General features: G+C 36.1%; 1 protein-coding gene across 5 annotated transcripts in view; it reads right to left on the bottom strand.

Annotated features, from left to right (window-relative positions):
- SCMH1 (Scm polycomb group protein homolog 1) overlaps positions 1–26,835 on the bottom strand; it is a 200,826-nt gene that overhangs the window by 130,975 nt on the left and 43,016 nt on the right. For 2 of the 5 annotated variants that reach the window (XM_081226621.1, XM_081226625.1), the window contains exons 3-5: positions 17,791–17,859; positions 17,321–17,344; positions 8,743–8,813 (exon numbers count right to left, since the gene is read on the bottom strand). In XM_081226621.1, coding sequence (XP_081082747.1) covers positions 8,743–8,813; positions 17,321–17,344; positions 17,791–17,859 — 164 coding nt within the window. Of the gene's footprint in view, positions 1–8,742; positions 8,814–9,722; positions 9,866–16,222; positions 16,370–17,320; positions 17,345–17,790; positions 17,860–26,835 lie in introns of those variants that run through there. The other 3 variants (XM_081226623.1, XM_081226622.1, XM_081226624.1) reach the window with 3 other exon arrangements.

The following is a 26,835-nucleotide window of genomic DNA, read 5'->3' as shown; positions in this document are numbered from 1 at the left end:
CACTCAATTTTCAGTAAACTGGGCTACTAAGATTTTTTTTAAGTAAAATGTTTCCTTCCTATGATATAAAATGAATATTACATTTCATTTCTGAAAAGTACAACATTATGAAAAGCCATTTAAAATAGATGACATTCAGAAAGTGTATAAAACTGAGCTTCCTAAGTACTATAGAAAATATGAATTAAAATATAACATGCATTCTGCTCTTTTTAACATCTATATTGGAGTATAATTGCTTTACAATGGTGTGTTAGTTTCTGCTTTATAACAAAGTGAATCAGCTATATGTATACTTATATCCCCATATCCCCTCCCTCTTGCATCCCCCTCCCACCCTCGCTATCCCACCCCTCTACGTAGTCACAAAGCACCGAGCTGATCTCCCTGTGCTATGCGGCTGCTTCCCACTAGCTATCTATTTTACATTTGGTGGTATATATAAGTCCATGCCACTCTCTCACTTTGTCCCAGCTTACCCTTTCCCCTCCCCATGTCCTCAAGTCCTTTCTCTATGTCTGCATCTTTATTCCTGTCCTGCCCCTACTTTCTTCAGAACCACTTTTTTTTTTTAGATTCCATATATATGTACCACATCGTCTTGATTACTATAGCTTTATCAATAAGTCTTGAAGCTGGGTAGTGTCAGTCCTCTGACTTTGCTCTTCTCCTTCAATACCGTTTTGGCTATTCTACATCTTTTACCTCCCCATGTGACCTTTAGAATCAGTTTGTCACTATCCATAAAATAATGTGCTGGAATTTTGATTAGGCTTGTATTATGTATATTAACCTTGTATCCTGCAACCTTCTTACAATTGCTTATTACTTCTAGGTGTTTTGTTGTTGCTGTTATTGTTGATTATTTCAGATTTTCTACATAGACAATAATGTCACCTGCAAACAAAGCCAGTTTTATTTTTTCCTTCCCAATCTGTATATCTTTTATATCCTTTTCTTGTCCTATTGCTACATTTAGGACTTCCAGTATGATGCTGAAAAGGTGTAGTGAGAGGGAATATTCCTGTTCCTGATTTAGTGGGAAAGCTTCTAGTTTCTCACCATTAAGTATGATGTTGGCTTTAGGTTTCTGGTAGATATGATCACTCAGCATAACTACTCTAATACTCATCCATACTGCTGAAAGTATCAATAATTCATTTCCTTTCACTGCTGAGTAGTATACCATGCTGATGAACATTTGTTGTGTTTCTAGTTTTTAACTATTACAAATAAATCTACGAACATCCATTTATAAATCTTCGTCGGAAATACACTTTCTTTTCTGTTGGGTAAACATCTGAAAGTAGAATGGATGGGTCATATGGTAGGCATTTGTTTAACTCATATACCAGAAAATGTACCTTTTTACAGTGTATAATTCAGTGAGTTTCAGTATATCCACAGAGTTGTGCAAATATCACTCCATCTAAATTTGGAACATTTTCATCAATCCCCCCTGAAAGGAACCCCATACCCATTAGCAGTCTCTACCCAATCTCCCCTTAACCCAATGCCTGGAAACCATTAATCTACTTTCTGTTTCTGTGGATTTGCCTATTCTGGAGGTTTAATATAAATGAAATTACACAATATGTGAGTGGCTCCTTTCTTCACTTGGCACAATGTTTTCAGGTTGAATCTATGTTGTAGTGTTTATCAATACTTCATTTATTTTCATTGCTGAATAACATTCCATTGTAATGGATATACTACATTTTTTGCTTATCAATTCATCAGTTCATGGACATTTGGGTTGTTTCCTCTTTTTGGCTTTTATATATAATTATGCCACGAACACTTGTGTATCAATTTTTGTGTAATCATATGTTTTTATTTCTCTTGGGTATGCACCTAGGAGTGAGATTGCTGGGTCATATGCTAATTCTATGTTTAACATTCTGAATAACTTCCAAACTGTTCTCTAAAGTGGCCACAGAATGTTATAACCTCACCAGCAACATATGAGGGTTCCAATTCTTGATATCCTCATGAACACTTGTTATCGTCTGCCTTTTTGATATCAGCTATTCTAGTATTTGTGAAGTGATATCTCATTGCAGTTTTAATTTACATTCCCCTAAAGACTAATGATATTAAGCATCATTTATGTGTTTATAGGCCATTTGTATATATTTGGAAAATATCTATTCAAATTCTTTGCCAATTTAAAAATGAAATTATTTGTCTTAACTGTTGAGTTGTTCATCATATCTTCTGGATACAAGTCCCTCATCAGATCCATGATTTGGAAATATTTTCTCCCAAAAGGCAGCTGGGTCTTTTCATTTTATTGATAGTGTCTTGGGAAGCACAAAACCTTTTAATTTTGATAAAATTTGAAGTTCAATCTATCTATAATACTTTTTCTTCTGTTTTATGCTTTTAGTGCCATATCAAACCATGGCCTAATCCAAGGTCACAAAGATTACTCCTGTGTTTTCTTCTAAGAGTTTTATAGTTTTAGCTCTTATGACTATCATCCACTTGGGAGTTAATTTTTGTATATGGTGTGGAGATAGGGTCGAACTCCATTCTTTTGTTTGTGGATATCCAGTTTGTCTTTGCATTAGTTGTTGAAAATCCCACTGAATTGTCTTGGCATCCTTGTTCAAAATCAATTGAACATAAATGTAGGAGTTTATTTCTGGACTCTCAAACCAAATCCAGTGATCTATATGTCTATCTTTATGCCAGTACCACGCCGTCTTGAATACTGTAGCTTTGTAGTAAGTTTTGAAATCAGGAAATCCTCTACTTTTGTTGCCCTTTTCTGAGATTGTTCTGGCTACTCTGGGTTCTTTGTATTTCTATATGATTTTAGGATCAACTTGTCATTTTCTGCAAAATAGCCAGCTGGGACTTTGATAGGAATTACATCAAATCAATAGATAAATTTGGAGAGTATTACTATCAGTTGTGTGATTTGTCAATATTTTCTCCAAGTCTATGGCTTATATTTTCCTTCTCTTATCAGTGTCTTTTGAAGAGCAGAAACTATTAATTTTGACATTTACTTTACAAATTTTTTTAAATGAATCATGCTTTTAAGGTGTTTTCTGAAGTTTTCTTTATATAAGTGTTTTGTATATGTTAGTTTATTCCTAAATATTAATTTTTTGTTGCTTTTGTAAATGGGAGTCTCTCTTCCATTATATCTTCTATTGAGTTACTTTTAACCATTGAGTAAAATACTGGCTTTAGTTCTGAGGTATACATATTTTTTCATGTTAAGGATGTATTATTCAGTTCCTAGTTTATTTAGTGTTTTCTTGGTTTGTTTGTTTTGCTCAATAGTGTGTTGAAGTTTTTCTGTCAGATTATTTTCTGAAGTAATAGACCCATTTTACATTTTTACCAGTATTTTATGAAAATTCCATTTATTCCACATCCTTGCCACTATTAGGTATGGTCAGTCTTTTTTTTAATGAGTGATATTTAAACAAATGTATAGAGATATCGCATTGTGATTTTACTTTGTATTTCCCTAATGAAATAATATTGACCATCAATTCACTTTTGCCACTGATTTATTTTCTTTGGTGTTTGTTCTGGTCTTTCAATCTGGATTGCTTTTATTTCTTTTATTGGCCTGGTGACATTGGTACTACAGTAATGAATAGAAGTGGTAAGGGCAGACATCCTTATTTTGTTCGTGACCTCAAGGGAAAACGTTTACTCTTTCACCATTAAGTATGCTATTACTAGATTTTTCACAGATACCCCTTAGAGTTTAGGATTTAGGAAACTGAAATTCCCTTCTATTTCTTGTTTGTTGAGAGTTTTTATTAGTAATGGACATTGGATTTTTTTAGATACTTTTTCTGCATCTATTGTGATGATCATAATTTTTCTTCATTAGTGTGTTCATATGGTGCATTATACTGATTGGTTTTTGAATGTTAAATCAACCTTGTATTATAGGAATTAAAACCCACTTGGTCATGATGAATTATTTTTATATATCGTTGGATTCAATTTCTTAAACTTTTGTAAAACTGACTCCCTTTGTTATACACCTGAAACCAACACAACATTGTAAATCAACTATATGCCAATAAAATTTTTTAAAAAATTAAAAAAAATCAAAATATAGTAGCAGAAAAAGGTAAGGATGTTTGATGCTGAGAGAATAAAAATTGAAACTGAAAATAATTTTTGTTCATAATTTTTACATGTATTTTCATATGGGATGTTGCTTTGTAGTTTTCTTTCCTTTCAATGTCTTTGCCTGGTTTTGGTATCAGAGTAATGCTTACCACATAGAATGAGTTGGGAGGTATTCCTTTCTCTTAAACTTTCTGGAAGAGTCTGTGTAGAATTTGCATTACTTTTTCCTTAAATGTTTGGAACAACTCACCAGCAAAGTTATCAAGACCTGGAATTTTCTTTGTGGGAAAGTTTTTAACTACAAATTCAACTTCTGTAACAGAAATAGTGCTATTCAGATTTTCTATCTTCTTGAGTGAGCTTTGGTAATTTGTGTCATTCATAAGAATTATCTGTTTCATCTAACTTGTCAAATTTTAAAGGCATAAATTTGTTCCTAATATTCCTTTACTTTTAATATACGTAGAATTAATAGTGATGTTATTTCTTTCAGTTCTGGTATTAGTAATTTGTGTTTTCTTTTATTGATTAATCTATCTAGAGGTTTATTGCTTTTATTGATCACTGCAAAGAACCAGCTTTTGGTTTCAATAATTTTCTCTGTTGTTTTTGTTTTTTATTTCATTGACTTATGCTCTAATTTTTATTATTTTCTTGCTCTTTTTTTTTTTTTTTTTTTTTTGCGGTACGCGGGCCTCTCACTGTTGTGGCCTCTCCCGTTGCGGAGCACAGGCTCCGGATGCGCAGGCTCAGCGGCCATGGCTCACGGGCCCAGCTGCTCCGCAGCATGTGGGATCTTCCCAGACCGGGGCACGAACCCGCGTCCCCTGCATCGGCAGGCGGACTCTCAACCACTGCGCCACCAGGGAAGCCCTTTTCTTGCTCTTTTTAAAAATTATTTTTGAAAAATAATTATTTTTATTATTAACTTTCTCTTTTTCCCCTTTTTTTTTTTTTTTGCGTTATGTGGGCCTCTCACTGTTGTGGCCTCTCCCGTTGCAGAGCACAGGCTCCGGACGCGCAGGCTCAGCGACCATGGCTCACGGGCCCAGCCGCTGTGCGGCATGTGGGGTCTTCCCGGACCGGGGCATGAACCCGTGTCCCCTGCATTTGCAGGCGGCCTCTCAACCACTGCGCCACCAGGGAAGCCCTTTCCCCTAGTTTTTTAAAGTGGAAGGTGAGGTCACTAAATTAAACTTCTCTTCTAATATAGGCGTTTAGTGCTACAAGTTTCCCTCAAAGTACTGCTTCAGCAGTGTCCCAGATTCTGAAATGCTCTGCTTTCATTTCGTTTAGTTGAAAATACTTTCTAATGTCCCTTTTTGTGTTTCTAAATATCCATGAGGTGTTTAGAAATGTGTTAGTTTCCAAATATTTGGAGATTTTCTAGGTAACTTTCTGCTATTGATTTTTAATTTAATTCCAATGTAATCAAAGAACATACTTTGTATTACTTAAATCCTTTTAAATTTATCAAGCCTTATTTTATGGTCTAGAATATGGTCTAACCTGGTAAATGCTATGTATGCACTTGAAAAGAATGTACATTCTGTTACTGGGGAGTGTTCTATATATGTCAATTAGGTTAAGTTGGCTGATAGCATTGCTCAAGTCTACTATATACTTGCTGATTTTCTATTTGTTCTTTAATTATAGAGAGCCCTACAGACAAATTTTAGATTTATCTCTCCTTACAGTTCTATCATTTTTTGCTTCATGTAAGGACTGTGTGACCCCTTTTCATGATGAAATTACTGTATTTATACCTGATAATATCCTTTGCCTCTGGAATATACTTTGACATTAATATGCCATTTCAGCCATATTATGGCTTAATGTCAGCATGGTAAAATTTTCCATTCTTTTACTTTTAAACTATTTGTGTCTTTACATTTAAAGCATAATTTCTTGCAGGCAGTATATAATTGGGTCTTACTTTTTATCCAATGTGACAATCTCAGCTTGTTAACTGGGCCATTTTAGACCATTTATCATTAGATTATTGATATGGCTGGACTTAAATTCACCATCTTGCTATTTGTTTTCTATTATTTTAGTGGTTGCTTTGGGGTTTAGAGTAAACATATTTAAATTATCAGTCTATCTTCAAGTAATTTTATACTACTTCATGCATAAGAATTTTATAATAGTATACTTAAGATTTCTCCCCTCTTGGCTTTTATGCTATTGTTATTATACATTTTACTAATACATGTTATCACGTCTACAACACAATGTTATTATCATTGTTTATACAGTCAATTATCTTTACAGAGACTTAATAAGAACATCTTAAGTATTTACCCTTGTAATTCTAATTTCTAGTAACTTTCATTCCTTTGTGTAGATCTGTAATTCTATCTGGTAACATTTTCATTCTGCAAGATGGACTTCATTTAACATTTCTTACAGTGAGTCTGCTAGTGATGAATTCCTTCAGTTTTTGTGTGTCTGAAAGCATCTCTATTTGGCTTTCATTTTTGGAAGATATTTTTGCTGGATATAGAATTCTGGGTTGACAGTTTTTCTTCTGACACTTTGAAGACGTTACTCAACTTTCTTCTTGTTTGCATTGTTTATGACAAGAAAATATGTCATTCTTATCTTGGTTCCCCTGTATATAAGGCGTCTTTTTTTCTCTGGCTGCTTTTAAGATGTTCTCTATCCCTAGTTTTGATAATTTATGACATGCCTTAGTATAGTTTTCTTCTTGTTTCTTTTTTTTAGGGGATCATTTAGCTTCTTGAATCTGTGGATTTACAGTTTTCCTCAATTGTGGAAAATTTTTTGCCCTTTTATATTCAAGTACTTTTTCAGTCCCCCATCTCTTCTCTCCTTTGGGCACTCCAATTACATGGTCTATGAAGTTATCCCATGCCTCACTGATCTCTTTTTCATCTTTTTAAAATTCTTTTTTCTCTTTGTGTTTCATTTTGGATATCTTCTATTGCTACGTTTTCACATTTATTAATCTTGTTTTCTACCATTAACTGTTTCCCATCTAGTGTATTTTTCATTTTGCACATAGTGGTTCAATGTGAGTCTTTTTATATCTTCCATGTCTCTGCTTAACTTTCAACCATATGGAACATAATTAAAATAATTGTTTTAATGTTTTTATCTGCTATTCTAAGATTTGTATAGGTTCTGTTTCAATTGATTGACTATTCTGTTCATTATTAGTTATGCTTTCCTGCCTCCTTACATGCCTGATTATCTTTGACTGGATGCCAGACATTGTGACTTTTACCTGTTAGGTGCTGGATATTTTTGCATTCCCTTCTTGTGCTGTGTTCCTAGATGCAGTTAAGTTACTTGGAAATAATTTGATCATTTTGAGTCTTGCTTTTAGTTTGTTAGGCAGGTTCAGAGCATGCTAATCCTGAGGCTAATCATTTCCCACTACTGAGCAGGATCTTCCCAAGTATTCCACCCAATGCCACATGAATTATGAGATTTTCCAGTCTAGCTGGTGGGATCAGGTACTATTCCCAGTCCTGTGTGAACACCAGGCTCTATCCTTTTACTATCCTTCTAATCCTTTCAGACGGTTTTTCCCTTGGCTTGGTTGCTCACATGCATATACTGAACAACAGTACTTTGATGAACACTTGAAGGGGGGTTTCTACAGTTTTCTTTCTGTGCAGCTTTCTCCTCTCTGGTACTCTGTTCTGAAAATTCTAGTTTCCCTGGGCTCTCAGTTCCATCTCCTAAACTTAGGGAATCTCCCAGGCTCAACCTGGGTTCCCCTTCCCTGGGCCATGGTCTCAAAACTATCTTAAGGCACTAAATATAAGGGGGCTCAACTCATTTGTTTTCCATCTCCCAGAGATCACTGTGCTTGGCTGCCTGATCTTCAGTAACTTGAAAACCATTATTTAATATATTTTGTCTTTTTAAATCATTTCAGGTGGGAGTATGAATTTAGTCCCTGTTATTTCAAATGAGCAAAAGTCCTAAATTTGTACTTTTATTTTATTTAGAGCATAGACAAAATTAAAATTCAAAGTGAAACATTGACAGTTTGTGGAAATAACGATTGAATACTATAGGGAGGGAGATATAAACAACTTCGTGATGCGTAGCTCTATTTAGCAACAGTACACTTCTTTGTTTACTAGCCTTATCACGTACTGATATAGTCAACATCATCGGTACATTGTATGGGGCACTTAATCCTATGTAGGAAGCTCTGAATGTCCTCTGATGAGGTCCTAACACACTACCCAATGGGATTCAGTGCCAGTATTCTTATGGAAAGATGATTGTGGCAGGGGAGTTGAATACAGAGATGATAATACTGCTCCACTTTCAAGACTTCTCTAAGGGCTATAACTCTGTTTCCTATCTGCCTGAACTAATAGCTGCAGTAAAAATTAGTGACTGTTTTCAGTAACACAGAATAGCCTCAAGGAGGTGAAGAGATGGAGAAGGTGTTACTTGGGATGAAGTCGGGGAGAATGTCTAAAACTCACAGTGAGTTTTGAGTCTTGAGTTGTATTCTTCCCACAGAAGTTTATTCTGGGGACTTCAGGTGAGAAGCCCAAGGGCTCCCACGTCATGTTTTGCTTGTTTAAGGACCAGAAAAGACTACTTGCCTCCCACCTACTAAAGATGTTGAGAATCAATTACCTGCTTGAAGCAATGGACAGGCGCTGGGACTGAACATGTTTCTTTTAGGTATTTGTCCCAGGTAAAATGACCTGTAAAGGAAATAGAAATCTCTATCACAGTCAACCTCCTAAAAAATGCTTTCAGGTTGTAACCTACACTAAACATTAGGCTATTTTCAGATTCGTCTGGAGCATAAGAAAACTTATTTTGCCCTGTTTGGGCTCAAAGGAGTATTAAGGGGAAGAATCAAGGTGACCTGAGTGGATCATTTTAGATCAATGTTTTTAAATCATGGTCTAAGATGACCTGAGGTGTTTTTCATGTTAGTCCCTAAAGTGATCCAGAATGCTAGAGCAAGTCATACCAGTGTCTCAAAGAAGTATCCAGGAAGCTCATGGAAAACAGAAGAGGCAGAAAGTGGGTGAGGAGATTCCTTCTGAACAATCTGACTCCTGTAAAGGTTCCTTATTGCCATCAAATGATTGCTTTTAACACCTAATGTGGTTGAATCCTACCATCTCAGCTCAGAAAGAATAAAGAAGAGACTATCTTGAGACATTGGGTAACAGGAGTTGTCAAGGGCAGGAAAAGCCAGAATGAGTGAGATTATACTTGAATCCTCACTCTAAAAACTGTTTCTCTCTCACCCACCCCTAACCCATTCCTATCCCTGCCACTGTTGCATTGCTCTGAGGTGCAAAATGACAAAGATCTGTTAATTTAGAGAAAAGTAGATCCTCAGAAGCATTTCTGATGACAGTAACTAAGAATAGGTTGGGAAATTTACAGAATCTTTTAGCCTCTTGAAGTGGCCTTAGGGCCTCTCAAAGTTTGAGGAACACTGTGCTAGAGAAACAACCTTTAAGGTGACACTTATTGGGGTCAGGGAAAACATTTTAAGGGATAGGCTATTAAAGACATATCTTACTGGACCACAAAAGATTACCAAGTTCTTTATTAAAGGTTAAATCAATTACGAATCTCCCTCTAATACCCACCTAGAGGTGACCCCATGATGGAGCAGGGAAGGTCCCAGAGACTCTCACAAGCTAAAACACTGTAGCAAACCAGCATTTCTTGAAGCTTCCTCTGCAGTGGAGCAGCACAGGGCCCCTTTGGGCCATGCAAAAAGCACTAGATGCTGGGAATAAAAATGAGTCACTGAATGATGAAATCTAAATCACTCCAAAGATGATGCCAAGACTTTATTGACTTTATAGCTTCTGTTTAAAAACTGGTTCCTTTCCCACCATCCTAACCAAGCCAAATAGATTTGGCCAGAAATCACAGTCAGTTCTGAACTATTTCATACACTGGCCAATGATTAATCATCTTGAATAGACAGTTAGCCCATAGGGTAAATGAGATGGGTATTTCCTGGAGTCAAGATTTAAAGAGCTTATCAGAATTTAATGAAGCGTTTGCTCTTAGCTGAGATGGCTCTAAAGCAAAGACTGAATACTTTCATCACTATTGGCTGTTAGAAAAAGAAAACATTAACAATTATTTTTCCATTCTTACAAATAAATAAGTCAAATAGTAAGTCTTGGATTTGACTAGACTGCAGCTCTTGAACTCTAGCATCTATAGCAGCACTGCCCACTAAAACTTTCTGTGATAATAGAAATGTTTTGTATCTGTGCTGACCAATAAGGTAGCCACTAGACACATGTCACTACTGAACACTTGAAATGTGGCTAGTGTGAGTGAGGAATTAAATTTTAAATGTTATTTAATTTTAACTAATTTAAATTTAAATACCTACATGTGGGTAACAGCTACTGTATAAGGAAAGTGCAGGAAGAGGTTTGGTCAGTCCTGGGTTGCTTGTATAAGTTTGTGTTCTGACCAAAAGCATCCAAAAAACTTTGGCTTTAGGAATTATAGCAGCATCGGGATACCAAAATAATTAGGGTATGAATTATAGTTCTCTATTACACGTATCAATTATGGTAACCAATCCCTATTATATAGGTAAGAAACCTCACATCTTCTACCATTTAGGGAGCACCGTATTAACAACTGAATGAAAAGGAATCTCTTTGTTAAAAGCAGTTCACCCACTGTTGAGGGTTCACTTGACTGAACCATACCTAGATTGGTATTTTTCTTAAATTTGACTGCTTAGGCTATTTATAGCTTAGTCCCTTATTATCAGGTAAATTGCCAAATAATTTTTATTGACTCAATAAGAATATCTGAGCACCTATTTTAGTGTCCCATAATGAAGCCAAACATGTCTACCACATCACCAAGCACTAAAATATCACAAAAGAAATAGGACAGGCAATAAAATATAGATCAGGGGTTGGCAAACTTTCTGTAAAGGGCAGACAGAAAAAATTTTATGCTTTTTGGGCCATTCAGTCTCTGTCACAAATACTCAACCTGTACATTGCAGCATGAAAACAGCCATAGACAATATGTAATTGAATGAGCATGGATGCGTTCCACTAAAACTTTATTTATAAAAACTGGCAGTGGGTTGCATTTGGCCCCCAAATAGTTCTTTGCCAACCCCTAAGATATAATATTAATTCTCAAATGCTACTTACCATCAAAATCTCCTAAATAATTTTTCTTTAAATACAGTTCTGAGACCCATCTTCAGAGGTCCTCATTCAGTAGTCTCTGAGTGTGGTCTGAGAATCTGTATTTTCAAAGGCTCCCTACGTAGTACTGATTAACTTCTATGCCTAGAAACTAATAGTGTAATTGAAAGAATGATATTGAGAGTCAGAAGATGCTGGTTAAAGTCTTGTTTCTATAACTAACCATCTTGAATAAATTACGTAATCCTTCCAAGCATCAGTTTACTCATCTGAAAGACAGAGACAATATCCCACAAGATTGTACACACACTCATTCATTCAATAAATATTTATTAAACTCCTTCTAAGTGCAAAAGCACTGTGTTAAATGTTAGGGGAACAAGATAGACATGGTTCCAAAATTCATGGAGCCTGCAGTTTAGAGATAAACAGAAGTATTAAATAAATAATAACACAAATAATCTGGCACAATTAGATAAATTTAAGTTAGTGAGGTAGTACAGGTTGCCCTGAGAATGCAGAACAGGGAAATCTAATCCATACTTGGGTCAAGGATTATTGTGAAGATTAACATTATTAACTAATATTTTATAATTTACAGAGTGATTTCAATTATTCATTCAACTGATGTTTGAGTATCCTCTATGTGCCAGACACTTTTTCTAAGTACTAGGATAAGGCAGGAGGTCCCTACCCTCATGCAATTTACATTCTGGTGCATGATGAGGGACAATTAATACACAAACAACTAAATAAGGTAATAAGTGGTAAGTACTTGAAGGAAATAAAATAATGCAATGTGACAGATAGAGACTGGGAACTATCTTAGTTGGTGAAGTTATGGACAGATGCTCTACACAGAAACATCTGAGCTGACACCTTACAGGTGAGAGCAAGCCAGTCATCTCATTTGTATTGCTGAATAATGCTTATGAAAGTGTTTTATAAACTATAACAAACATACCACATGATAGCTACATTTATTATTAGGAAATAAGATCCCTGCCCTGAAGAGACTTACAAACTGCATAGAAGTACCTTAAAAAATTAGAAGTCTCCTAAAATGTAAAGCACAAGAGATCCACCAGCTGAATGCATTAATCCCTTTCTCTAATATTTATTCATTCAACAAATATTTATTGTGCAACTACTACCATATGCCAAGCCCAGTTCTAGGCACAGGTGATACAGTGAAGAACAAAACAGCCAAAATCTCTGCCCACATGGAGCTTACATTCTAAGGGGGAAGAGAGACAATAAATAAATGAACAAATAAATACAATTCAATTGGTCCAGAAGGTAACAGGGACACCAGATAATAACTGTACAGTTTCTGGCCCTTTTCAAATAAAGAAAAAATAAAGCAAGGTAAGAGGGAAAAAGAGTGCTGAGAGTGTGTGTGCTGTTTTAAGCAGGATGGTCAAGAAAGGCATCTTGATGAGGTGATATAAAAGCTGAGATGTGAATGGTCCCTCTATCCTCTGCTTAAATAATTCCAATGATGAGAAACTCATTATTTGGCTATGGTTCAACAGCACAAATGGACAGATTTTAACCGTTAGAATCAGCCAAAGTCTGCTTTCTTCTAACCTTTACCCACTGGTCCTAGACATAATATATCTAATCCCCTAAATATGTCCCAAATCCCTCAACTGTTCCTAATTTAACATGGTTATGTCAGGCACCTCCATTCATGCTGGCTATTGTTCTGTCCACATTCCTCTACAAGAACTCTACTTTGTTCCACCTAAAGTGTGGAACCCCAATTCTTAAGAGCAGTAAAGACAATCATAGTCTTTAGACCAGAAACTGGACTCAAGATTACTGCCTGAAAAGTGTTCCATTGTTTATGTGCACCACAATTTACATAACAAAAGTATTTGTTAAATACTGTTGATGGTCATTTAAGTGTTTTCTAATTTTTGATGTGTATCTTTCTGTACATATCTTTAACACCTTTAAGATTATGTCCTTAGGGCAAATTCCTAAGAGTGGGATTAATGGTCAAGGAGTATGCACATTTTATGTTTTGATACAACAGAATTCCTACCAATAGTGCATCAGAGTATGTTTCTTATATCCTTGCTAAAACTGTTTTAACAATTTCTATAATTTTGATAATCTTATCAGTGCAAAAACAAAACACTGTTACAGTTATATTTGCAACTCTTTGACTACTAATACAGTTGAAGATCTTTTTAGCCTTATTAGTTTATATTCTGTTTTTGCCATTTTTCACTGAGGTATTCTTTTGTTTTCTCAGATTCTAAGAGTTCTTTGTACACTGAAGATATATTAGTCCTTTGTCATATATCTTGAAGACACTTGTCTCAGTCTGATAGGATTTGCCCTTAAATTTCTCAGTCTTTCATTTTATGACTTCTTGATTTCATATCATGCTTTCCTCACTTCAGTATTATAAAAATAGTAACCCATGTTTTCTTCTAGGATTTCTAAAGTTTCATTTTGTTACATTTAAATGTTTGATCTATTTGGAATTTATTTTGTGAGACAAATGAGGCAAAGATGCAGCTTTCCTTTTCACTTTTGTTCAATAAATGTGCTTCAACTTCACTTATTGAACAAATCATCTTCTCCGACTGATTTGAAATGTCACCTTGATTATACATGAATTTCTTATATACACTTGGATCTATTTCTAGACGCTGTATTCTGTTCCTCTCATCAGTTACTCTCTTCCAGCACCAGGAGCACTTTGTTTCATATAATTTTGCAATCAATTTAAATAGAGCAAGTCCTTTTCATAACCCTTAACCCTAGGTTTTCTTGGCACTTTCAAATGATTACTAAGTTTTGGCATATCCAGCACTAATAAAACCCAGTTATTCTAAAATGTCCAAAGCTAAGTTTATAAGATACACAGTAGTTCATTCTTAAAACACGGTCCATAGGCCTTTTAGTTCAATAGCTTGACGTTTTTTTAATGGATCATCTAAAGATAAAACACCAAGCCAAAAAAAGAATTTTTACTTTACCTGTCTTCCCAAAACAGATCCCACCATTCCCAACCTCCTGTAACATTCTATTCACACTTTTATTTCCATACTCTCTACATCATATTATCATAATTATTTATGTAAGCTCTTTATGGATTGAGGGTATCTTTTATGAACTTTTAAAAATCTTTACTGTTTAACCCAGTGCCTGAAACTTAATAGAGGCGCCATAAAAGTTTGAAAAGTGAGTGAATGAAAAGAAGCAAACCAGTAAGAGTCCTACTCTTTTCTGGACTAGTAACATCACATCACATCTGGGAAATTAAATGTTCTGGGAACTATACTTTGAGAGGGATAGAACAAAGCAAAGCCTAAATGGTGACCTAAGTGATGAAGAGACACAAAATCATGTCACATGAGGACCAGCTGAAGGAATAATGAACATTTAGCATGAATAAGAAAGCAAAGTCTCAGAGCCATTTCTTCATCCATCCATCCAACAAATATTTATACTGTGTATCAAAGCACTGTGCTGGAGATACAACCATGATCAAAATACTGTTCTTGCCCTCATAGAGCTTCAATCTATTGAGGGATAGAGATTAAACAGCGGGCTGTAATAAACTGGGATAAGTGCTACCCTTGGAGATGGAGTGTGCTATAGGAGGTTTGTGGAAGGATTCCCACAGGAAGTAACCGCTAAGCTTCTGGTTAAAGTGTAAAAGGATAAGCAGGGAGTCAGCCAAAGAGAGAGGGAATTCTTTTGTTGTTGTTGTTTCAGACAGAAAGAAAAGCATGTATGGAGGCCCAGAAGTGAGAAAAAGCAGTTTTAAACCTGAATCTTTTGGTATGGCTACTGGGTAGATAAAGATAGTTTAGAAAAGAGGTTGTCGATAAGAGCAGTGTTCAGGTTTCGGAGAGTCTCATATACCACACTACTGAGAAGAGGAAGCACAAAAGGGTTTGTGGGAGGAGTCACTCTGTCTGCAGTGTGAAGAATGGATTCGAGGAGGGTAAGGCTGCAGGCAGACGACTAGTTAGGAAGATTTTCTAATAATCTAGGTGTGAGGTGATGGTTGCTTGAACTAGGAAAAGTAACAGAGTGGCAGTGAGAAAGCAGTCCTTAGAGCTGCTTTCAAATAACTAGAGGCCAGTGAGTGAAAAACTGGCTAAACCTATACCGTAAGGCTTTAAAAGTTATAGGAAGGACTAACAGAATTGATAAAGAAACAGATTTTGGCCCAATAAATATTTGTCTAAATATGAAGTGAGCTGCTTGGGGAGTTTAAGACAAGACATTTTACAAGAAATACAAAATGCTGGATTTTGAAATGCTGAGTCCAGTTGGATTATTTTAAGGCCTCTTCCAAACTGTGAGATTGTAAAAATCTACTGAATTATCTTTCAGTTTGGTATTTGGGACTACTCTCTATGCTTGATGGACAAAACGAAATATGCAAGATTAACTTACCAGAGGCTATGCCTGGCTGTGCTACCTCTACACTCACAAGGAAAAACATACTTTCAAATTTTAGTATCACTTTATGTACTTCATGTTAAATTGAGTATCCACTTTTCACAATTCCCTGTCAACAGAACAGGTTGCTCACAACATACCTTAAATGTCACTGAACTAGAATTGTTATTATCGTTCACATTAGCAACAAACCCCCAAACAGCAGCAGCTATCACTGAGTGCCTTCTGTTTGCCTGCACCATGCCATACTATGTTCAGTATTTCCCCTGTTAATTATAACCTGAAAAGTAGGTTTAAGTAAGATGGGTTTTATTTAGGCTCAGAAAGATTAAGCATTTTTCCTGAAGTCACAAAACTGGTAAGTGGGGAAAAGGAATTTGAACCAAGGCCTGTCTGATTCTTATGTCCATGCTTTTTACCACACACCAGTACCTTAGAAAGCTTGAGCAAAGTTTTAAGGAATAATAAAAAGTGACTATCATTTATTGTTTATCAAGTGTCAGGCCCTTTACCTGCATTATTTCATTTCATTCATTTCTTCAGCTCATATTCATAGAATGCTTCACTTCAAAGAATGTCACAAGATTTGACTTAAAGTCTGAGGATAGTCGCTGAACAAATGAAAATAATAATCCTCCAAAGTTGAAAAGTATTTGAGTTTTTAAGATGTTTTCACATCCATTAGCTCATGTAATCTTCTTAACAACCCTGTGAAGTAGGTAGAATGGGATTATTATCCCCATTTACAAATCAGAAAACCAAGGATTAGTGTCACAAAGTTACTAAGTGGCAAAGTTGGCTTTCCTAGTCCAGTGTTCTACTACTTTACGTTACCTTCTTTGTCAGTGGGCAATGAAAGGAATATGTTACTGGAAGAAAAGGAAAGAGGGAGCAAACAGAAAATGATAATAATAGGGCTGAACACAGGAAGTTGCAATAACAAAATATATAACAATACTTCAACAAAAATTAATGAAGGTATCAGGATATTAATATTTAAGGAACATGCAGAATTTTAAATGACTCTAAGAAGTTAAGACTGACATTTATATAGGAACCCTGAAAGCTGATTGAGAAATATTAACATCAGTTTCATTTCTAAAATCCTAGTGTGGAAGTACACTATTCCGGGATGAAAACCAAATGCAGTATCAGTCTGACTCCTGTTGTTTGATATTTTAATATTTCAGTTTTTATGTAGTTAAAAAATTTAGAAAATCTTTAGGTTTAATTTCAGGTCAATATATCTCATGAATAATTTCTTTCGGGAAAATCCCAACAAATTCTGATTTATGGACAATGGGGGTTTGTTTTAGTTCTGGATTTAGTGAATTAAGAAGTAACTTCCAGTTTGGTTCAGTTCCCATTCCTTCTTGTACTCATGTAATTAACCACCTCTCTCCCTTTTTGTTAGCATGGTCTGTGGCCTCCTGATAAGGAGAGTTTGTCATGACAGCAAAGATGAATTACGTGGGCTCATTAGGCAGACAAGAGCACAGGATTCACTAGTTCATGAGACAGAGACACATGGAATTCTTTACCTAGTTACAATCTAATCCCTGGCTTAGTAATTCCCCATATTTAACAGAAACACACAAAAAATATCTTACCTAGCTCCAGGATGTCAGTAGCTTCTATTAAAGAAAAAAACGTTACAGCATAAGTCATCATGACAAACACACCAAAATGACAGAACAGTGAAGTTCTGGGGTAAAATGAGGGCTTGAGAGTTTGTGTAGTTCAATTCTCTCATTTTAAAAGATACTCAGTTCATTACTAGTAGTTATGGAAGTACACCACCCAATTCTGCCTTACTCTTAAAAACGATGGAAATCCAGAGAGGCTAAACAACTGTTCCTAAAGCTATGAAGCTAATTTGAGATTGCCTGGACTCAGAATCTAAATTTCCTGATTTCACACTCAAAACAAAGCATATTGCGTTTGACAGGTACCTCTACAAACTATATTTGCTTGTGCTTTAACCAGTGACTTCTTGGTACACTCAGACCTCTAAAAACAAAGGTTTTATGGTAAGAGATGTCAAATTAAATTTTTCCATGCTAAATAGAGTTATTCTTACCTTGATATTGGGATGCTGACTCTGATAGGTGACCATATTTATGTTTTCTAACATCATTCCAGTCTATTACTGCAGGAAGAGAGAAAACAGTCATGTAGAAAGAAAGTACAAGATTCAATACTTCTCCAATTCAGCAGTATGTTGCAATAAAATAATCAACTTCTGAGATTCTAGTCTAAGGAAATAATCCAAAATAGAGAAAGAGGTTTTATTTAAAAAGCTTTAATATTGTTTATAATAACAAAAAAAATGGGGTGGAGGGGGCACCTAAATGTTCAAAACAGAAGACTGATTAGGATACTGCAATACATCTGTCCCTTGACAAAAGTATTTTGCAGCTGTTACATTTTTACAAAGCCTAAACAATAAAATGGGAAAATGTTTAAGTTATAACATTATCTGGTAAAATATGGGATCAAAAATTATGTTCAAGGAATAATCACAATTATGTAAAAAACTGAAACCAAATAACGCCTATGTTATGGACTGAATTGTGTCCCCCCCAAAATTCATATTGAAGTCCTCATTCCTCAGTACCTCAGAACGTGACTGTATTTGGAGGTAGGGTCTATAAAGAAGTAATTAAGTTAAAATGAGATCTAAATTTAGGGTGGTCCCTAATCCAATATGACTGGTGTCCTCATAAGAAGAGGAAATTTGGACAGAGACAATGATAGAGAAAAGACTACGTGTAGACATAGGGAGAAGGCAGACATTTACAAACTGAAGAGAAAAAACCAACCCTGCTGAACCCTGATCTTGGACTTGTAGCCTCCAGAACTTTAAGAAAATAAATTTCTGTTGTTTAAATGATCCAATCTGTAGTCTTTGTTATGGAAGGTCTAGCAAACTTAACACAACCCTAAAAAGTTATCTCCAGGAAAAAAAAAACAAAAGTAAATGCAGCAAATATAAACAAATGGTTATCTTTGGATGGTGGTACTGTTTTTCTCCCCTTTCTAACCTCAAATATTTTCAAATTTTCTATACAGAGTATGTATTACTTCTATAATGGAAATACCTTTTCCTTGTTTGAAAATTTAGATTCACCTACTGACCCCGCCACTTTCTCACCATTATTTACCCATCATGTTTTCACTTCTCTTCTTACCCAGCTCAGTTTCCATGGTTCCTCACTAAAATCACTCCATGGCAAATACTCTTAACTCTTTCTCACCTCTTTTTTTTTTTTTTTTGCTGAAACTTGCCTAGTAAAGCCTCAACCCTAACTCTGGTTAAAACCACTTATCCACCTATATCATGCCTAGCTCAATTGCTCACGAGTGCCAAAGAAAAACAAATGCAAGCTTACTGGTCTCACCTTAAACTCATGGCTACAATTCTCAAATGCTACTTACTTAACACTGTCCAGAAATCAAGCCACACTTCCCTACTATGTTTGCTTTTCTCCTTTCCAAAAAACTAAATTCATATATTTTTCTCTCTCCTCATACTACAAATATTCCCTCCTTCACCTTCACTCTTAGGGGATGATGTTAATTCAGCGTTCATTGAGAAAACAAAAATAATAGATAAGAACCTTCTATATGCCACTCATTTTAGGAAGATTCAGACTTGATCTTGTTTAGTGGTATATCCCCAAAGATAGACAGAAGCAGGTGCTCAGTTAATATCTGGTGAAGGAATGAATCTACTTATTCATCATTCTTTCTGATTTTTCTTCTGCTGCTGTGGATGAAGCATCTCTGTTTTTAATCAACAGTCCACCCTACAATTTTTCTCCAGATCCCATTTCCTCTCATCCCCTTAAGGACTTTGCAAGTATTTCACTTCTAACAGAGCGTTTGCATCAGTATTCTTACTGCTCCATCATCTCCTATCAAAACAAACACACAAAAACCCCAAACAAACATGCTCTCACACAACCTTCTCTTAATTCCACATATATGCTGCCTGCTATATCTTTCAATTTCTCTGCTCTCCTTCATGGGAAATTAAGAGTCGTCTTAAAGGCAATAAGTTATTGCCCCCTCACTTCCTCACATTATGTCCTCATTCAAATAGGGTTTTACTGCTCACCACTCCACTGTGATTTCTTCCAAATTCATATTTCCAGCACTGGCCTCTTCTTGGAATTCCATGCTTACATATACGTACAACTACCTTTAGGCCACCTCTTCATGATTATCAATCAGATATTTCAAATTTAACATGTCTGAAACAGAACCCTATCTCTTGCCAAGCTGTTCTCCTTTTTGTCTTCCCCAAACCAGGAGATGGCATCTCCATCACCTAGCTCCTCAAGCTAAAAATCCTTGAAATTATCCTTGATGTCTCTATTTCCTCTACACTCAAATTCAATCCATCAGTAGTTTCTGTTGGGCCATATCCCAAATCCATCCACTGCTCTTAATTTCACCATTAACACTCTAGTTTAAGTCACTATTATCTCTTATCTGGACCATTACAACAGCCTGCTAACTTGTATTCCTGCTTCTACTCTTGCCCTATTCCAACCTATTCTCCACAGAAAAGTCAGAGTGAGCATTTTAAAACACAAGACAGATAATGTCATTTATCTGCTTAAGGACCTCAAATAACTTCCCACTGAGTGAAGGGTGCCTTACAAAGCTAGGCAGGATCTGGCTACTGCCATTTCTGTGATCTTGTCTATTATGACTTTTCCCTTTTCCACTACACTCTAGTCACACTGGCCAGTGTCCCACTCCAAGTGTTTGCATTTTCTCCTGGTTTGATGTCGCCAGTCTTTCTAGTAAACTGCTATGTTTGTTCTTCTCTAAATCATGAATAAAGATTACAAACTTGATCAGGCTTAAAAATTGCTGACAGAGACAAAAGATATTAGGGTAGCATAACTGAACTTGTGTTTAAAATTTTTTATAATTATTTTAGGTAAGGAAAGAAATGATGCCATGAAACACTATGTCAGACCTGCTCTGTCCAACATGGTAGCCACTCACCATATGCAGCTGCTGAGCACTTGAAATGTGGCTAGTGTCATTAAGGAAGTAAATTTAATTTTGCTTTAATTTTTATTAACTTAAATCCCAAAACTGACATTTGGTGCAGTTACTGGGAAAATTTTTTAAGTATGTTTGGAACAAAACTGGGTATGAGAATCTATTTTTTCAACTATAGATTTTTTTGAAATCTAAATACAGATCAAGTATTTCTGATAAAACTTTAGTGTCTGAATTGACATTTACTGTAACTGTAAAATATATACCAGATTCTGAAGACTGAGTATTAAAAAGGGAATATAAAATAGCTCATTATGTATTTTTATATTGGTTACATGTCAAAATAGTATTTTAGATATAGTAGATTAAATAAAATATATTACTAAAATTAAAGCCCCCCTTATTTTTTCACCTTTTTCAATGTGGCTATTAGAAAAATCTAAATTACATATGTGACTTACATTGTATTACTATTGGACTGTGCCATGTTGTCCAACTGTAGTTCAATGTGGCTGCAGCAGAAGGCATGCAAAGGGTATGATAAGAAAAGTGAAATGTGGTCAATGTCAGTGGCTATAATTTTTACTGTATCTGAGAAAGCAGATCTACAAGCAAGAAGCCAGTGGGCAAGAAGCAGAGGTGAGGGATGGAGAAGAGAATATACTAATGGCCCATGGGATCTTGGTTCTGGAGGCTCATTAAACCCTTGTTTTCCACATGGCTTGGTTGTTCAACCTGCTTAGTAATTAAAAGAATTCTAACTATTTCAGATGTAGAGGTGGAAGAAAAGGCTTTACAGAAAATATGATTTTAGTGTCAAGTGGAAGATCAAGCTTGATTTAATCTCGGACAAAACAAGTCATCCCACCTAAGTAAAAACCAAGTAAGGGTTAAGACACAATAAACTAGAAAACTGTGCTTAAACAAAGAGATCTTATCTTTAAAGATTTCTGATAAGGTTCTTAGTTTCTACAATACTAAAATTTTATTTAGAATCTAAACCCTGAAGTTTGTAAGGTAGTTTTCTACTAAATTCAACTAATACTATTAAAAAAGTGACTATAAAAAAGGCAAGAATGCATACCTTCCAGAAATGACAAGTTTTAATGACATTTAAGAAATATAATACAAAGTGTCTAGCACAGTGCCTAACACAGAGAACAAATTAATTAAATAATAAGTTTTCCTTTCTTTCCTTTCTTAATAATAATCTCTAGTCTGGCTGAACCGTTATAGAAATATTTTTAGGTATTTAAAAAGCAAAACTTCCAACCTCCTTTCGCAACCTTGAAAATTGATGCTAATGACAAAAAAGACATCATGGTTAAAAGAAAAAGATAACGAGTGACATAATTAGTAGTGAGGAATTCCTTAAATTCACTCCTTGCCAAGTCTCTTAACCCCTCTTACCTCCAGGATGGGGTAAAAATATACTTACCGCTAGGTTGCATAGTCAATGGACTAAAAACTGGTCAGGGAGTTAAGAGGTTTGGGGTTTACCCCTGGATCCACCAATACCTTGCTCTGACCTCTGACAAGTCAGTTTCTCTGTATGTTAATTTCTCCATCTGTAAAATGGGGGTGGGAGGAAGGGGGACACTTATTACCCTGTAAAGGACTGAGACTTTACTGGTACCAACAAATTGGACTACATTATAAGAAAAGTAGGACATTTAGATATAATGTTTTTGCTTATTAGAATATCTCAGGGTTGGATAGTACTTTATGGTAAATACCACAGGTTAAATTGAACTAAGCCTCAATATTCACAGAAATAAAAAATATAGATATTTGCCACATTTGGTCTCATGCAAATACCAAATTTCCAACTAACCAGGTTAGGCCAAAAAATGAAAAGATACTAAAAATACATTAACACGGCGTTATAAACTGAATTACGTACCACCCCCGCAAATTTGTATATTGAAGTCCTAATCCCCCAGTGTGACTGTATTTGGAGACAGGACTTTTAAGGAGGTAACTAAGGTAAAATGAGGTCATAAGGGTGGGGCCCTAATCTGATAGGACTGGTGTGCTAATGAAAAGGAAGCAGTGGTACCAGAGATTGACTGGTCTCTGTCTCTGTCTCTCAACCATCCCCCCACCAACACATACAGAGAAAATGGTCAGGTGAGGACATAGCCAGAAAGCCAGAAGATGCTCTGTCTATAAGCCGAGCAGGGAAGTCTCACCAGAAATCAACCCCGCTAGCATATTGATCTTGGACTCTAGCCTCAGGAACTGTGAGAAAATAAGTTTCTGTTGTTTAAACCATCCCACTTGTGGTATTTTGTTATGGCAGTCCAAACACACTAATACACATGGTCATAGGACAAATGAAGCTATAGCAGTTCTTTGAGAGTACCTCATATAACACTATTCAGTTTTCAAGTTGTCCTAAAGAATCTTCACTCTTCCTTTTACTACAGTCTGACTGGTGTTAAAATATAGCATAACAAAATAAAAACAACAAAAGAAAACCAAACTGGAAGTTAAAATTTTATCCTGTTTTGAATCGCAAGACTATTTTCCCTTGACGATTTTAGGCAAGTTGTTAATTGCATTGAACCTGTTTTTTCTAAATCAGTAAAGTAGGGATGCTCATCCCAATGCTACTTGCTTCACTAGGTTGCTGTGAAGAGCAAATGAAAAAATGGCTTTAAAAGTGCATAATAAAGATAACAGGGATCATTAAAGGAAAACTTGCTGTTTACTACCTTTCTCAGAGGGAAAGCTCAGATCCTGACTAATACAATGTATGTACTTACAAAAGGGACATAGGACATTAGACCTCCTGTTACTAGTTAGCCCCTATGCATTCTCATATTCACATATGGATTCTCTAGTAATTTGCTAGAATTACTTCTGCTCTGTCCTTTCTCCCTTTGGCCTCCTCTTACTGCAGACTGGGACCTTTAAAAACTTTGGTAATGCACTCTTCTCAGGAGAAGTAAAGGTGCCTGTATTTATTCCAAAAGACAGTTAATGACACTAAGGGGCTGGAGTAAGAAGAGTAACCTGAATCCTTAAAATGGATGTGTCTGGAGCACTGAAACATTTAAGAGAGTAATCTCTGGAATTCTAGAAAATATACCCTCTTTGATTTCTAAGAAAAGAGCACAAGAGCATATTCTAGTAATATCTAAAGTAATGCTGTCCAATAGAACTTTCTGTGATGATGGAAATGTTCTACAGCTGTGTCATCCAACGGGTAGCCACTAGCCACATGGGGCTATTCAGCACTTGAAATATGGCTAGTGTGACTAAAGAGTTGCATTTTTAATTGTACTTAGTGCTCCCTAAACTTAAATAGATACATGTGGCCAGTGGCTACTGTATTGGGTAGTGCAAATCTACAGAACATAAAGACTCTGGTATTTCTGGAAACACTTGAGGGAAAGATAACATGTAGTAGAAAAATCTACAAGGCCATGGAAGCATCCTTTCAAAATGTGATAAAACATCACAATAGAGCATCCCCCGAAGCAAGGAAAAGTCAAAAAAGTTCTTCATATATTATATTAAGAAAAAACTTAGTTGTAAATTATCATTGTATATTAACAACAGACATAATATTATTAACATTATATAGCTCTTATTTTTAAGTGTTTGCTATGTACCAGATATCGTGCTAAGTATTTCAATAACACCATCTTGTTGAATCCCCACTAGTATGACACCACTTAGTATGGTATCATTGCCCCTTTTTACTAATGAGGAAATAATATTTAGAGAGGTTGAATAACTTTCTGAAAGGTTACAGTCAGTAGAAAGGCCAGGATTTGAACCTGAACTATGTTCTTAACTACACTGCCTTCTCCTCAAAAACAAAACAAAACAAAAGCAAAAAAACTAACAAAAAATAAATCTTAACAAATGCTTCTAACATAAAACAGCCCAGCTTGGACAGTCTACCCATTTTACTACAGTAAAACTGAAGCACTGATGCTTATGAGCTTGATCTGGACGCTGAATAATATGAGGCATATCTGGGATTTAATGAGGTAAAACTAGATTAAGTGGAGGACGTCCATAGGTACAATGTTTCAAATATTCATAGAGCTTGGAAAATATAAAAGAAGTAATGCAGGCTTACATGCACATACTAATGAGACAGTGGGGATAGGCAGGAAGGGAAGAAGGGAACAGGGAAGGAGGAATGTTTCCCTCAGAAATGAAAACTGGAAAATAGAAAAATCAAATGTACTTCTGAAAATCCACTAAGACAAGACAGAACTGCATCAGTGGTAGAGAGCAACTGTGGTTTTAATAAACCATAATCCTATGCTGATAAGCAGAGATCAAAACAGAAAAGCTGGAAGCAGAACACCTGTCCCACTGTGGTCACGGAGGACAAGCTACAGGGGAGGCAGGAGACAGAAAAGGGACTGGTCTGGGTTGTGCCACTGATTAGCCATGCCCTCTTGTTAGAAAGTATTCCTAGTGCCTCTCAGCTGATTCTCTGCCTCCAGCTCTTCTTCATTTACTTTTACTCCATTCGGAGATAAGGGTGTTGAGATGGTGATATTCCTCTGGGATGATCTGCCAGAAGAAGGGGGAGAGGAAGCAAGCTAGGCAATCCGTTTCTCAAAGAGAGCAATAAATCCTGTCTTGTTCATGTAGCAGATGTGAACAAAGAAGATGGAACAGATTTCTTCTTAGCGATCATCCCTACCCCCATTCCCTCTATAGTATTATATATCTCTGCACTTGCATACAGAGAGAAGAACCCCAGAGAACATCAATATTTCCTTTAACAAGCAAAACTGCTAGCAATGAATGGCTAATGAAAATGCAGAAAAGCCATAATTCCCTTTGTCTTACAGGCAATCCTACTAGACTTCAACTATGTATAATGTTAACCTTTCCAGGAGGTGTGATCCAGGACACAGAAGAAAGCTAACATTTTTAGAATGCTTCTGGCTCATGTTTCTTGAACAGGGAAGAAGTTTAGTGGTACCAACGGTGTCACAACATACCTCCTGGCAGACATATATGGATCTGATATCATGAAATAAAGAATGCGCCACCATCATCACCACCATCGTCATTCCAGTCAATATTGGGAATGAAGCAGATGACAGTATGGGATCACCTACTCTGCCAGTTAGAACACTTTGAAGGTAGAGCTTTATGTTCCAACTGAGGTCCTAGAATCTGAATAAGATACAGGCATACAATCTCATTTAAAGGAAAGCAACAAGGATACTGAAGGTTTAAGAAACTGAGGAGGTTTAACTAGGAGAAGAGAAGACTCAGGACAAACAGGAAAGTTGTTTGCAAATATCTGGAGCATTCTCATGTAGAGAAGAGATTTGCTTTGCTTGTTCAATTACCCCAAGGGAGAGAACTAGGATCAGTGGGTGGAAGCTATAGGTAGACAGGTTTCAGCTCATTACTAGGAGGAACTTGCTGGCAGTCGGAGGTATCCAACAGTGGGATGAACTCTCTGGGAAGGGAAGGTATGAATCTGCCATCATTGAGGGCACAGAAGTAGAAGTAAGATAATCTCTTGGTGGAAATACTAAATCATGAGGAGGAGGAGGGAGGCTGGACTAGGTAACCTTTAAAGGTCCTGCCCAAATCTGAGAGCCTATAATTTTATGGGGGTATGGAGCTCCTGCTTTCATTATTACAACACTGTGCAACTTTAGGTTTGCAGCATGGACAGTGTACATATCTACATTACCCATTTTCTCTCTGAAGGCTTACAGAAGAGTGATGGGGGGGCAGAAGAAATAACAACAATATCAGTACCATCACCATGATCTTATTTCCCTTCTGCATCTTCATCTACCACATACTTGGCACTGTGGCAGGCACTTTATATACTTTATCGCTAATCTTTGAGAGTCCAGCTAGGCTATTGTGAGACTCTGAGCTGGTAAGATATAGTCTTTGGTTTTTATTTTCCTCATTTGGAAAAGGAAGGGGTTGAACTTTGCTATTCATTAAAGGGGACATTAAGGTCCCCTTTAATTTCCTTTATACTGTGAGTCTGAAGGGGAAGTAGCACTAGGGACCCAGCTCAGTTATTTCCTCCCTATGCACCACAGCTTAACCTGGCAGATACTTTGAAATATCTTCCTTCTTTGGAATAATG

This window comes from Mesoplodon bidens, assembly GCF_964165515.1.
Source record: "Mesoplodon bidens genome assembly, chromosome: 2".
NCBI lineage: Eukaryota > Metazoa > Chordata > Mammalia > Artiodactyla > Ziphiidae > Mesoplodon > Mesoplodon bidens.
This window is presented reverse-complemented; position numbering and strand designations above follow the sequence as displayed.